General features: G+C 48.2%; 2 protein-coding genes across 2 annotated transcripts; one reads left to right on the top strand and one right to left on the bottom strand.

The window, feature by feature from the left end:
- Positions 1–1,299: 1,299 nt before the first annotated feature.
- Positions 1,300–4,345, bottom strand: LOC120655233 (uncharacterized protein DKFZp434B061-like). The gene is made up of 3 exons (XM_039932983.1): positions 4,288–4,345; positions 3,450–4,199; positions 1,300–3,368 (listed from the first exon to the last, which is right to left on the bottom strand). Exons 1-3 carry the CDS (start codon positions 4,343–4,345, stop codon positions 3,241–3,243), a joined length of 936 nt encoding a protein of 311 aa, XP_039788917.1. The 3' UTR covers positions 1,300–3,240.
- A 1,861-nt stretch (positions 4,346–6,206) lies between these two features.
- On the top strand, positions 6,207–14,061 carry LOC120707447 (GRIP and coiled-coil domain-containing protein 2-like). The gene is made up of 8 exons (XM_039992355.1): positions 6,207–6,489; positions 6,578–6,784; positions 6,889–10,053; positions 10,588–11,434; positions 11,548–12,206; positions 12,472–12,616; positions 12,697–12,775; positions 13,639–14,061. The coding sequence occupies exons 1-8, from the start codon at positions 6,337–6,339 to the stop codon at positions 13,739–13,741; spliced, it is 5,358 nt and encodes a 1,785-aa protein (XP_039848289.1). The 5' UTR covers positions 6,207–6,336; the 3' UTR covers positions 13,742–14,061.
- Positions 14,062–15,309: the final 1,248 nt, after the last annotated feature.

Below are 15,309 nucleotides of genomic sequence, written 5' to 3' on the forward strand. Positions count from 1 at the left end.
GTCGTCGTCGTTGTGGGAGTGCTCAACCACCCGAGCCATGGAGATGGGCAAGAGATGAGCTAAAACTAGCTAAAGCCCCCTACCTGGCGCGCCAAATGTCGGGGAGTGGTAAACCACAGCCGGGTGGCGGAATGCACCCGCCTAAGCCCAGAGGGTTAGTACTCGGGGGTTAGCTAGGACTAGTTCGATCACCTGGAAGAACACGATGAACACAGTCGGTTTAGAGTGGTTCGGGCCGCCGGAGCGTAATACCCTACGTCCACTGTGTGTTGTATTGCTTGAGTCTGGGTGAGCTTGTGTGTATCCTCAGCTGAGTCTCGAGAGAGTCTAAGGATCTGTGTGTATATGTGTTCTAGCGGGCGTGCTCTCCCTTTTATATGTCCAATGAGAGCACGTACACTGAACGGGGCCCCGACATGTGGACCCGGCGATGTATTATAAACTACACTTTGGCCTTCTATGCCTCAAATCCGGAGATCTTGTCATCGCCTTCCGTGCGTAGCTTCTGACCAGGGATGGTCTTGAGTTGTCCAGTCAGAGTAGAGTCTAGCCTCTGCAGCCGCGCGTCGAGGTCATGATGAAGCGCCGAACTACTGACTCAGTCCACTGTAGCAGCGTGCACTGTTGCTCCAGTCAGTAGCTGGTCATCATGACTCGTCGCCCATGCGCACGGCGCTGAGTCTTTAATGCTTGTCTTGGTAACTGACGAGCCACCTCGGTAACTGGCGATCCATAGTGTGGACTGACAAAAGCTGCCCCGTGCCCAGAGGCAGCAGAGCCTGCCTCAACCACTCGTACTTAATGCGGGTGGGTGAGGGAGCTTCCAGCGGAAGGCTTAAGCCCGCGCCCGCGTCTGCGGGACACGTGGCGGCTCCGGACCCCTACTGAGCAGCTAGATTAGCCGAGAGTTCACGGGGGTCCGGATAGGCACGTGGAGGTCCCGGACCCACCTGCGGGGGTCCGGGTCCGCGGTCACAGGTGCTGAGCATTTCCACCTCTGGGACATGTGGTGACACCGGACCCGTCCCCGAGCGGGAAGCGGGTCCGGGACCGTTGGTCCGGTGAGATGGAGTCGGACCCCAGGGGTCCGGCTGCTCGGCTCCTTAGGGCGTAGTTACGGATAACTACGCGAGTCTTGGCACAGTAGGAGTGGGTACCCCAGTTGCAGGGTACTGACACAGACGAAGTCGACAATATTGTTGCTTGAATATATACATAAAATTTGAATTGTAGGAAACAACATCATGGTTTTTCTTGGAAAATCTAATAGTAAACATCAAACTCCTAGAGAGACCCCTATAGTAAAAATAGCTGGCATTTGAATTGATACTTTGTCATTATCAATTTTGTGGTGCTGGTATGAGTAGTTTCTATGGAGCCAATCAGTACTTCCATTAGGGTCTATGCTTTCCTTGTTTAACCTGAAATCGCCACCTGCAAATTATGTGAACACCATAGTACCAGGGACAGTTAGTGTCAGTGGAGCGCAGCTTGCAGCAGTGAACTATGCATTTTTACTGGTAACTGCGATAACAGGAGTTTCATATACAAATCTATTTAGAGTGACTAATCATATATTTCACAAGGATGCAAGTTGAAGCAGACTTCCTTAGTTACCTCCATTGGTGGTGTTATGAAGGTCTCCAAATGGCATGCAATCAATGTTCTTTTTCGTCAGATCCATACAATCCGTCCTCCAATGTGCCAACCTGGTAATTGAACATTAACCAATTAAACCATTGTCATATTAGCTGGTTTGTTTACACTGAAATCAGTCAGTCATTGATTGCCGCATGAAGTCGGAGCTGCTGCGTTGGGGCGTGGCTTGGCAATGATAACACGAGGCGAACCCCCTTCTTCGGCGTCTGGTTCTTCGCTTGGGAGTTTGGCAAACACCGGGGGCGGGGCTTGGGTCCTTGGCAGGAAGTCAGAGCTGGTCTTCTTGAGCTGGGCAACGATGACCTGTCGCGACCTCTTGCTTCAGACCCACTTGTTTTGGCATCGCTAGGCGTCTGGGGTCGACCCTAGAGAGTTGGAGCTGCTGGCTGCTATGCAACCATGCTCGGCAACGATGACCCAGGGTTGTTGTGTACTCTGCTGCGTTGCGTGGGTAGGATAACCTTCGGTCTTGTTTTGGTTATCCGTTCTTGTACATTTAAATGCTTTTTTCTTAATTGAAAGGCAGAGCTCCTGCTATTGTTTCAAAAAAAAAAATCAGTCAGTCATATAGTTTACCCAGACAGCATAACATATTTGCTGGTTAAATAAAAAAACAAACAAACACCAGAATAGCACTCCAGCCACGGCATTTCAACCGACAGGCCCAAGCCCAGGCCCAACACATAAGCTGTCTCTAGACCATGTGGAAGTGTGGAACCCTGGAGTCCACAGAGCAATGGCAATTCCGTCATCTGCAACTGAAGTAAAAATTTAATACGATGCAAAAGCCATGCTGGTGCTCGAACAGTGTCTAATTATATGCTTTCTAGATATTCATATATCTATGTCAGGAACAAAAGTATTTTGGCATAGTAATATTATAGCCCCAAATTAATCAGTAAACCTATTCTTAACCGGTGCACAAAGCAACGCCAAAGCAAATTTCAGAGTTAAGAAATCTGTTAATCACTAAGGCAAAACTGAACACAATCAGTAATTAAGCAATAGATCATAGACCACTTCACTGAAATTCAGCCTTCAGCATTGCCTTCCAGTTATTTGATCTGCATCTCAGTATAAGAAATTGTCTAAAAGATAAAATGGCATAGGACACTACCAGGATAGAATAGTACTGCGGCCATGTAATTTAGAGAATCCAACATAACAATGTGGATACATAGGAATATCACTGAAAATATTGCAGCCATTCAGAGAAACAAATTTAATGTACTCTAACGTACATTATTCACTGTAGTCCAGGCCTCCAGGGTATGCTCCTCAAAGAATGATAATCCAATCTGACCATAATGTCTTGCAGTATAGGGCATACATCTCAATTTGATCAAATTCAGGTAACCTTAGGTAACCAGATCAAGTGTTTGTTAAACTAAACATTGGGTAATCATTTTGGGTTAAGACTCATCTTCCTCAATTATTCAAGGTGTGCGCTAATCAGTTAACCAAACCAGGATAATTAACATACTCTTAACAGATCAGAGCTGCGAAAAGGGGAACGTGAGCACGTGCTCACCAGAAGCAGGATGCAGATGCAGTTGGCGGCGATGGGAAGTTCGGCCAGAGCTAGGACGGCGGCGGTGTTCTAGGCCAGCGAGGGTGCGGTGCTTCATATTGGCAGTGCTTTAGGTGCTCCTGCTCGTCGCCATTGTGGCCGTATTTTATCCTGTCATCAAGCAACCCCAAGTACTCGCCTGCACAAATCCCAGAATCATAGAACGATGAGTAGTCGTTGGGTAGAGGTATGATGCTTTGTACTGATCGGCGAGCTGCACAGTGTAGGCCGGGTAGAAGCGGTGCAGTGGCATGGCGGCAGTGGTGATCGGGCGGAGCCGAGGCGACGCCGGGGATGAAGCAGTTGCGCGACGTAGGGCAGCTGCAACGCCGGGATGGAGCAGTGACGACGCCGACGCCGGGGACGGAGCGGCGTGGCGGGACCAGAGTGGATCTGCGACGCCGGGGGCGGCGCAGTGGCGGCGCGTGGATGGGGGCCGGCGGCGTGCAAACGGCGTGGCGGCAGGGGTTGGCACGGATCGGGGGCACCGGGGACGCTCGGGGGACGGCAGACGTGCGCGCACCAGCCGCGGCAGAGGACGACGCGCGCACCAGCGGCGCGGAGGACGCCGCGCGGCGGGGGCGGGTGGAGGAGCGCACGGCGTCGGGCGGAGGAACCCGCGCGCGGCGACGGGCGGAGGAGCCCGCGCGCGACGGCAGGTCCGGCGCTCGGAGGACGACCGGCGGGCGGGCGGGCTGGCGGAGGAAGGAGGACGGCGCACGTGGCGACCGGCGGAGGACGACGCGTGCGGCGGCGGCGGAGGACGCTGCGCGCGGCGGAGGAGGGTGGAGGAGCGAGCGGCGGCGGGCGGAGGACGGCGCGCGCGGCGACGGGCGGAGGAGCCCGCGCGCGGCGGTAGGCGGAGTTGTGCGAGATCGCAAGAGGAGGTGACAGAAGGGATCTCGATCCCGTTTTTTTAAGGTTTTTTTCCATGCCACCGTTATTTTCCGAGTTTTGAAATATACAATTACTATTTACGATATTGAAACAATGTCATTGCTATTTTCAAAAACTTTGATCCATGCCATTATGTGCACTCCTCGAGCGTTTGGACCCACATGCAGACCACCGTTTCCGGTCTTGCCCCTGGAGCAGCCGGTCAGCGCCATGCGCCATGGACGCCGACGACTCCCTGCTCCCCGCCACCGTCGTGCTCCTCTCCCCGGCCCACGCCGCCGTGCCCCTGCTCCCCGCCACTGTCGTGCTCCTCTCCCCGGCCCGCGCGTGCCGCCCCTGCTCCCCGCCCGCGCTGCCGTGCCCCTGCTCCCCCCTCCGCCGCCGTGCCCCCGTTCCACGCCCGCGCCGCCGCCCTTGCTCCACGCGAGCGCCTTCGCACCACCCGCGAGGCCCGCGCCTCTGTGCCACGCCTGCTCCACAAGCGCTGCCGCGCCCGCGAGGCCTGCGTTCCGTCCGCGCCGCGAAGCAGGGGAGGCGGCGGCACAGAGCCATGGAGGATGGGAGGCCGCCGGTCGATTCGCCGCGTCGGAGCCCCGCCACAACCTCGCCGACCCCCTTGGCCTCCACCCTCAACACAACGGCCCGCCGCGGAGCCTTCGGCGGTGGGCTCGCGACGGGGAAGGTCCAAAAGGTGGTGATGATGGTTGATTCGGCGGCGGGGAAGGTCGATTCGACGGCGAGGATGGTCGATTCGAGCTCGGAGGCGCTGGAAGACGGTCGGCGGCGAGCGCTTGCACAGTCTCGTGCTCTACTGCGGCGACGTGGCTGCGGCGGCTGCAGCTGCAGCGCTAAGGTCCCCTGGCGCGCGCCGTTGATGCCGCCGCCGCCGCTCCTGCCGGTGACGGCACCCGCCGGCTCTGGGTCCTGATGAGGTGCCACCTACGCCTCCCAGTTCTTGAAGCTGAGCGAGTGCTCGAGGACCTGGCTGTCTTCTTCCTGAAGAGACTGTCGTTCCTGCACGCGAATCATGGGAATGGCGCGCGGGGGGGGGGGGGGGGTGAGCGGCGGTGTGCGGCCGCGCGCCGGGGACGGACGGAGGTGCGGAGCAGAGCAAAGTGTAAGTATAGAGCTGGGGGCATTTCTGTCCATACTAAAATACGGTACCTTGGAAAGCCACAGAATAGGTGCGTAATGGCATGGATCAAAGATTTTCAGAATAGTAATGGCATGGTTCTAATAACGCAAATAGTAATGGCATATTTCAAAACTCGAAAAATAACAGTGGCATAGATCCAAAAAACTCTTTTTTTAACGGAGGCTGCAGGATAGGTGGGCGGGCTGGGGCGGACGGCACCAAAAACCAAACGACGAAAGACGAAAGACCAAGTGCAGACTGATCGTTGATTTTTTTCACCCTTAGCCTCTCTTTTTAGTAATAGAGATAAGAAGTGGTTATGAACTAAAATGATCATCATTCATCGTCACTCTGATGTTGCTCTCCCATTCCAAAAGCTCGCCTTCGAAAGCCGTCACTTAGCCCCAATCTCTCCCGTTTGTCATGCTGTCTCTTTCAGCAATATTCTCCTCCAATTAGCCCTGGAAAGCCAAGGTCTACTCATTTAGAAAGCCTGCTGGAGATTAATTTTTTATACACATCGAATAAATATAAAGATGGCAATCTATTTAGTCAATTTACTGGAGTTGTTCTTACGATACTTGCTCTCGAGGTGGACTGAACCCTCTCAAATAAAAGTGATCAGGTGAAACGTGACCGCTTGCCCATCCCCTCCGCGATCGCCGAGTGTCTCGGGTCAACGAACCAAACCGCACACTGGATCTTGGGCTGCGTAGTGGATCCCCCCGCAGGGTTCACGTCCTCGCGCACCGGCAGGTGGGCCTTGGGTCGCCGCGCCGCTGGCAATAGCCAGCGAGCCAGCGCCACATCGACAAATCACCACTGCCAGCTCCCCCACTGCCAACCGGGCCCCACGTGTAAGCTCCCTCTGCCCCCGATCCTCTGCGGCAGCTGCAGCCGCAGCCTGCAGCTCGGCTCCACGCACCCGGGGACTGGCCCACGCGCCATCGTCTCCACCGAACCAGACATTCCACCCGATACCCCCTGCTCTCCTCCCCCCCCCGCGTCGCCGAACGCCGATGGCTTGATCGATCGGATCCCCCCACCGGCCCAGATCTCTAGCGCCGCCGCCGCCATGGGCGACCACTCCGACTCCGACTCCTCCCCCAAGTCCTCCTCCTCGTCCACCTCCCCCTCCGCCCGCCGCTGCTCCTCGCCGCGGCGCGGCCAGGCCCACTCCGACGAGAGCGGCAGCAGCGACGGCGTCCTCGTCGAGCTTCCCGCGCAGGTATGGCGCGAAGCCGACTCCGTTCCGATGCGTGGGCCCGGGCTCCGGACCAACGGCTTCTTAAGAGGAGCTCCCTCTCGCTCTGCAGGAAGCGCGGAGCCCCGGGGCGGACCCGGACGGCGGCGTCCTCGTGAACATGCCGGCCGACGACGCCACCAGCGGGGAGACCTTCGAGGACGCACCCGACGACCTCGCCGCCTCGGGCTCACGCTCCGCGCGCGCGCTGGACGAGTCCATGGCCGTCATCGACTTCCCTGAGGTGTCCAGCGCTGACGCCGAGCTCCGCAAGTACCAGGTGCTGCTTCCTGTTGCCTCGGCAAACGGATTGGATTGGCCTCGCGTGATTTAGCGCCGGGCAAGCTCTAGCACGTGATGTGACACACAATTGTTTTGGTTCAGGAAGAGAAGGAGGCGTTTGCCCGGGAGGCAGTGGCACTCCGGAGGATGCTACAGGAGATGGTTGGGCTGGAAGCTTCAGTTTCGTTGCATGGGGATGGGGAGGACCCTGATGAGACGCCGTTACATTCAATGCTGGACGACTGCTCGAGGCTTGTCCTTGAACTTAATTCAGTGGCACGAGCCAGGGGGCAGGAGATTGAGAGCCTACATACGAGGGTTGCGGAGGCAGAGGTGTCAAGGGAGGTTGCTGATGTATACCTGGGTTCGTGGAGGGAAGGGTCTGAGCAAGCTGTTGGGCGGATGCTTGCATCAATTGATGCTGTGGCTGGGCAAGATGATGCCAGCTTTGAGGGTGCTGATCAGGATGGGATTTCTATTCTAGAAAGGAAGACTTCGTCACTATTGGACAAGTACAAGCAGGTCTCAATGGGTATTGAACAGCTTGAGCAAGTTTTAACAGAGGTGAAGCCTGGTTTTGTGGCCACAGGGCAAGGTGACCTAGCTACCATCTTGGGTATTGTTACAGAGGAATTGGTCAGTAGCAAGAGAAATGAGGTGGATTTCCTGCAGAAGCTGAACACTTTTGCTGAAGAGAAGAAGGCTCTTTCCGATGAACTTGAGGAAGTGAAAGCCGCTCGGGATGCAGCGAATGCTGAGGCAAGCAAAGCTAAGGCAGAGTTTGAGCAGATGGAGCATAAGTTATCAACAACCAAGGAGAAGCTCAGCATGGCTGTTACGAAGGGCAAGTCACTAGTGCAGCACCGTGATTCCTTGAAGCAGGCCTTGGCTGAAAAGACGGCTGAGCTTCAAAATTGCATGGCGGAGTTGCAAAAGAAGTCTGATGCCCTGCAAGCAGCTGAGGGCAGAGTTGAGGAGCTAAGGGTTTCTCTAGATGAAAAGACAATTGAGCATGAGAAATGCTTGGATGAGCTTCGAGAAACATATAGTGCTTGGGAAGCTGCTAAGGCCAACATCGAGCAACTAAATGAAGCAAACAGTGCCCTTACTTCTCTCCAGGCATCCCTTTCACTAAAAGATGGGGTTCTTCAACACATTGAAGAGATCATGTCGGAGGCAACATTTCCAGAGGATCTGCTTTCCTTGGAGATGGCAGACAGGTTGGGATGGTTAATTGAGCAGAAGAAAATTGCAGATATGATCTTCTCAGAGCACCACAAAGTTAAAGGCATCTTAAGCTCAATTGACATTCCACATTCGGTCTTAACTGGTGAACTTGATTATCAGATCAGTTGGCTTGTCAGCTCGCTGAACCAGGCCAAAGATGATGTAGCCCGGTTACATAGTGAATCTGCTGATATGTTGGCTAGACTGACTGCATATGAATCAAAGCTGGTTTCGATGCATGAGGAAATTGACCGTTTGACAATTGTGCTACTGGAAGAGAAACAGGAAAAAGACATGCTTGTAAATGAACAATCAGAATTGATGTCCCTATATAATGATGCTATTGATAAATTGTCTGTTGCCTCATCACAGAATAATGAGCTGATAAAGGCATTTGCAGAATTTTCTGAAGTCTCGTTGGAAGGTAATGAACCTCTGGATACTGCCAAATTAGTACAGCAGAGCCTCAGCAACATCCAACAAAGAACGAAATCCTTTCCTATCGAGACTGACAGTTTTGAGAAGCTGCAAACATTTCTATATACCCTAGATCAGGAATCATCACTATGTAAGATAATTCTCGAGGAAGACATGATTGATAGATCTGTGAGGACTGGTGAACTGCATAGAATGGCGGAGGAAAATCATGTTCTGGAAAATGAAAAGGACTCACTGCAGAAGGAGCTCGAACGGGTGGAGGAGAGATCATCATTGCTTAGAGAGAAGCTATCAATGGCTGTAAAGAAGGGGAAGGGTCTGGTACATGAGCGTGAAGGACTCAAGCAAGTCCTCGATCAAAAGAGCTCTGAAATAGAGAATTTGAAACAAGTTCTGGAAGGGAAGAACTCTGAGATAGAGAAGCTTAAATATGCTCTAAATGAAAATAAATCTGAAACAGAGAATATGAAAGAAGTTTTGGACATAAAGAACTCTGAGATAGAGAAGCTGAAACATGCTTTTGATGAAAATAACTCCATAGCAGATAATTTGAAGCAAGTTTTGGATGGCAAAAACTCTGAGATTGAAAGGCTTAAACATGCTCTGGATGAGAGTTGCATGGAAACAGAAAATCTAAACCAAGCTTTGATTGAGAAAACCTCCGAAGCAGATAAGATAAAACAAGAGTTGGGTGCAAAGAACATTGATATTGAGAATCTAAGACATGAGATAGAATCAAAAGAATCTTCCATGACAGACCTCAGAGAGCATGTTGAGCATGTGTCTTTGCAATCTGCACATTTTGAAAAGCTGCAATTAGATATTGTTACCCTTAATGATGAAAAAGGAAAAGTAGAAAGCATGTTGGAAGAAGCCAGAGTTTCCTTGGGCACTCTGGCTGATTCAATATCAAGCCTTGCTCTTCCTGTTGATCAGCCCTTTGAGGAGCCTATGGAAAAAATTAGCCAGATTGCCCAATACATCCAGGAATCACAAGTTGCTAAGAGTTCTTTGGATTATGAGCTACACAAAGCAAATGAGCAAATTACCTTACATGCTAGCAGGCTTTCTGACGCTCTTTCCACTATAAATGTGTTAGAAGATGAATTGAGAAAAGTAAATGATCATATTTCTTCCCTTTCTGAAGAAAAACATCAAGTACAGTTGCATACTGCTGCTATAGAGGAGGAGTTGGAGAAAACAAATGAGGAATTGGCTATAAATGTCAAGAAACTTGAAGATGCCAATGCCACCATTAATTTACTGCAAGATGAACTATCACAGGCTAGATCAAATATTTCTATTCTTGATGCTGAAAAGAATGAAGCTGAAGTGAAACATGAAACAGAAATCAGTGCTCTTAATGCTAAGCTAGCTAAATGTTTGGAGGACTTGGATAGAACTCATGGAAACTTGCAAAGTCATTCAACGGAACATCATGGTTACCTCGAGAAGCTTAGCATGCTTGTAATGGATGATAGTCGCTTATCTCTGATGGCTGAAGAGTTTGGAAAGACAATCAGCAGCTTGAGAGAGATGGGCCTTATTGTTAAAAGTATGCAGGAGCAGCTTGCTGCAAAGGGCTTTCATGCAGTTGTGGAGGTATTTTTCTCCTTATGATCATGCATTTTGTTTAGGCTTTTACGTTCTGTCCAATGAAATGAGATAATTTATTGATTTATTGAACATACTGGCTTTCTAGAGCTATCCAGAGTACTTCAAAGTTCCAGAAATATTTCACTACCATTGGACCGAGTTGCATGCTTTGTTTAATCGTCATAATTTCTCATCTAGTCCTGTCAACTCCGTAGCATTGTCCTTAGTGTGTGCTATTGCTTCCCACCAGTGTACAAGATAGCTGAATGAGTAATCTAATTAAGAACTGTCAACATGTTGTGTCTGATCTTGTTAGTAAGATAACTAGTAAGAAATGGAATCCACTATTGACATGGCCATCTAGTTTCACTTGATATATTATTTTGCATGTATGTTATGCATGCAATTAAGAGTGGACCTTATACAATTTTACACTTTCTCCCTTCAAGTTTTTCCCTTTTCTTCCCCTTTGGTTTGCCAGTTCATATCAGGCATAGTGATTGTGCTAACTTGACCTCTTCATGATCATAAATGGTACAGGAGTCAGAACAACTCTCAACACTTCTCTCTCTTCCAGACTACAATAGCTTTGTTACAGAAAGATTGGCCATCAGCAAAACTAGAAAAGGGAATATTGATGATACTGTGTCCTTCTCTACTATTGTTGAACAGTTGAACAGCCAAGCTGAATACTTTTCTAGTTTTTTGAAAGATTTGTCATCCTACATGAATGGCAATATTATGTTGGTGCTTCATGCTCTGCAACTGGCGAGCAACAACTTTGCTCATACTCTAGAAGAGTATGGCACCTTGAAGATTGAATTGGGAAACAAGGATGCTCATAACAGAGCTCAAGAATCTGAAGTGCTTTCTCTACAAAAAGAGCTGAGAGCAATGTCATCAAAATGTATTTATTGCATCCAGCAGATTAAAATTGTTTTTGATGATGTGGTTGATCTAGGATATGCAATTGAGTTGGCTACAGGCAGGCCTAGCACAAGATCTGAACTAGAAATAACTGTATCTGATCTGATGGATGAGGATGCTGATGATTATAATAAGGTGGCTGATGCTTTACTGTCTACAATTACAATACTGAAGTCTAAATCTGAAGAATTATCTGCTATTAAGGGATGTGTGATAACTGCATTGGATGAGTTCAAAATGAGGCTGAAACAAGCTGAATCAGATACTGAAATTGCTGCACATGACCATCAGTTGTTATTAGAAAGGGCATGCATGCTGGAGAAAGAGCTTGAAACATTACAGGATGAATGCAACAGAATGGAACTAAAGATGCAGGAATACCAGGAAAGGGAGGGTACATTGAAGGCAAGGGAGTTAGAGTTGCTATCACTTGAGCATACTCAAATTACAACCGACAGAGGTAACATTGTACTAAATTATAATTGAATATTCTTTTATTTTTTATGTTCTTTTGGTTCCAAACTTATTTTACTACTTTCCATCTTGCTGAACTATTTTTCTTCAAAAATCCAGGCATAACGGATGATGCAATTTCAAAAGATCAAATGGAAGCCCTTGTTGGGAAGATAAATAAGTTAAACTTGCTGTCAGACGAGTCACATTTGCAGAGGGAAGAGGCGGCATTGCCTAGTCCAATTGACAAACTCTTTGCTGTCATTGATGGATTCAGTGCACTTCAATGTGAGGTCGAGACCTTAAGATATGAAAATGAAGATTTACAGTTAAATGTTGAATCATATACTCGTGAAATAGAACAGCTGAGGGAGGTCTCCAGAAATAGTGATCTAAATAATAGGGAGTTGGAGTCCAAAAGCAGTGAACTTCTTGAGGTGACTGTTAGTATGGAGAGGATGATTCAGCGGTTAGGATATCTCGGAGGGAAAGATTTAGTAGAAGATAACAAACCTACTACCACACAAGCTCTCTTATCGAAGCTGGAAAAACTAATAATTGCTTCAAGTACTGAATCTGGGAATGCTAAATCCGTAATACAGGAGCTAGGAGCAAAGTTGCAGTCCAGGGAAAAGGCAGTTGATGAGTTGTCAACAAAAGTTAAGATGCTTGAGAACTTGTACCATGCACGACTCGCGCAACCAGATTCTAGTAAAGACAGATCATTTGAAGCATCTTCCTCAGCAATTGGTTCAGATGTGTCTGAGATTGAAGATGTGGTAAGCATTTGTTTCTGCTTCTGACTTTGTAGTTAGTTATTCTTCTTTTTAATCTTCTAATAGGCATTCGTAATGTTTAGAAGTAATATATTGTTCTTTAGTTGTGATTTCACTGCTCACAAGTAACCTTGCCTTTGTTGTTATGGTGTTCTGATGCTAGTAGTTTGTCATCTTTTTGCACAGAACTATTCTTTGCGTACTAGCACAGATCTGTGCAGATATATTTATGTTTGGTTATAATTTGGTCTTTTGAACTACTCTGCAGGGACCAATGGGCAAGGCGTCAATTTCATCTGTCTCTACTGCTGCACATACTAGAACTATGCGGAAGGGATCATCAGATCATCTTGTTCTAAATATTGGCTCAGAGTCAGAACGACTAATTGCTGCACAGGATTCAGACGACAAAGGTATTGTAGCCTACTTCTTTTGAGTTTTTTTCCCGCTACATTTTAATGTGTAAATAACAGCACTGTTCTTGTCTTTGAAGGGCGTATAAAATCACTGCATACATCGGGCTTGATTCCAGCACAGGGAAAGCACATCGCTGATAGGGTTGATTCTATCTGGTAAGCTGATTGCACTATTACAATAATGCTGTCCTTGTGTGTTGGAAACTTAAGAATGAGGTGGGCTATGCTCAGCATTCACTGGTACCCTTGAGCTGTAGTGGTTCAGCAACTTGCACTGCTTAGCTCTCTCCGTCTGAATTGATTTTGCAGAACAAATGTTTGCACTTTTTTCCAAATGGAAAATAAGGGACCCATTTTTCTGATTATGAATTATTCTGTTAAGCTTTAAAAAGGATTACCCACACCCTAATAACTATAGCTGCTATACCCTCAGTATCCCTTAGAACGTTAGTATTTTTTTTGTTATACTGAGGAGAAGTTACCAAAGGCCAGTCCTTAATACTGCCTTCTTTTTAGTTTTTCCAGTATTGATAGGACAGCTTATCAAGCCCAAATCAGTAATTAGGTGCATGCAGAACTTTTGGCCTTAACAAATACTGCCTTGTCTTTCCGACACTTATAAGAGGGCTTATCCAGTGCAGACCAGTAATTAGGCTATCTTGTTTCCTCGCTTTGTGTGTTCTCCTAAAACAAATTTAATCCTGATCATGGGGTTTTAGAGGCAGACAAAATTCTTACTACCTTAACAGATACTTTTGGTTTTTATTTAATACCAGGATCAAAGCAGCTTGCATAATTTCTCAGGCTATTAGTTTACTCTATATTTCTTCATTTATGACCAGGCTCAGTGGAAAGAAGAGTTAAATTCATACAACATGACAAGTCAAATTTATTTCTTGAAATGTACCCGTGTTGTATCCATTCTATTGATTAGTTGATGGTTGGCTACTATGATAGTACTGCATCTAACTTCTGTTCGGAAGTGCACTTTGGTCTAATCAACTTGAGTCTTTCTGTAGGGTCTCGGGGAGCCAAATTTTGATGAACCGGCCACGAGCGAGGCTAGGGCTTATGGTGTACTGGCTCTTCTTGCACCTATGGTTTCTGGGCAGCATCTTGTGACACTACTCATCAATACCCAACCCACTCCATCGCATAACTGTAAAATAGTATTAGCAGTTTCTTCTTTCTTTCATACCATACGTGGTAGGTGGTACAAAAGCCATTCTTTTCATTTTCTCCCTCCTGCTCAGATTTGTGGTCGAGCAGTATATGTTGAATTTTCGCACAGGAAATGTAATGTGCAGAAAATAGCATTTTCATTCTTTGATTCTTTGTTATACTGAACAAGTGGTAGCAGTAGGTGTGGGCATGTGGCCTCGGCGCCTTGCTGATGTCCATCGTCGTAAATTCATTGCTGGAAACGATAACATTTGCAGTCTCGAGCATTGTTTCCCAAAATTGTTTTTTGTAGCTGCATATGGCATGAATTGTCATGGCATCAACACTGCTTTTCACAAAAGGGTAATGAAAACTGTAGGCGTTCTAACGAACTATAAGCAAAATATGGATATTAAATATATTTATCATAGAATTACATGTTAGGAATCGAGGCCAAGCCGAAAATTTTGTGCTGTACTGTTTCCCTGTCCGTTTTATAACAGATATCGTTACCTAACCCCTATACATTTTACTTTGCGGTAAAGAAGAGCAGCAGCAGTTATTCTGTTGTTTAGAGGCTCATACTGTCACTCGAATAATACTAACAAAAATGGAAGTTCATCTGAGACAACAAAATTTGATGATTAAAATTAGCATAGTTGTTCAAAGGTTTAATGTACTAAATTTTGGCTCATACCTAGAAATAAATTCTAGCGAGATGGTATACGACTCTCGATGGTAATTGTGCACAAGGCACCTAAGAAGTAAGAACAGCCCCAGTGTGATCGATTTTGCTTCGTGACCAGTCGTGTGTTAGAAAGTTTGATAGCCACGGGCCCACGGCCCAAGGTTAGGTTGCTAAAGCCCCATTCAAGCAAGTAAAGAAAGTGGAAATACTCAAATACATTATCTATTTTGCAAGCTTCAGATTGCAATGCCGTTGATTCTTCACGCCTCTATTTTAAGTATCATATCCACTTGCAAATCCATGGTTCGAAACATCTTTCACTTTCAGTGCTAATTTTGGTTCTACACAATTGACAGTCTAATATGTAAGCATTCGATTTTCTCTCTTCCGATTTTACTGCACACTGACGTAGTTGCTTCTCACTCTATAAAATATAGGTGGTCTCTGGTTGTCAAATAATAGATCTGAGAAAAAATATCACAAAAAGTTTATGCCCCGTTCGGAAGCCATCAGATTATAGGAATCCGAAGCTAAAATCTGTCAGGCTTCCTAACAGTCTACTCCCTGCCCGTACAGTGCGCCGCCGCCGCCGCTCCTCCCCCCCCCCCCCCCCCCCCCCCCCAGCGCCGACCGTCTCCGCCCCTCCCTGCACCGGCTGCCGCCGCTGCCCGTTGCCCGAGTGCGGGCCGTCCCCGCCAGCGGTCTCCGCCCTCCTCGCCGTTCTTCGCTGCCGGCGCTCGGCGCCCCTCCCCACCGCTCGTCCGCGCCGGCCTTCACCGCCCGTCCCGCCAAGCCCGGCAGCGCCATTCCCCGCGATTCCGCAGAGGCGCCCGTCCAGCAT

The sequence above is a fragment of the Panicum virgatum genome, chromosome 1K, assembly GCF_016808335.1.
Source record: "Panicum virgatum strain AP13 chromosome 1K, P.virgatum_v5, whole genome shotgun sequence".
In the NCBI taxonomy this organism is placed as follows: Eukaryota; Viridiplantae; Streptophyta; class Magnoliopsida; order Poales; family Poaceae; genus Panicum; species Panicum virgatum.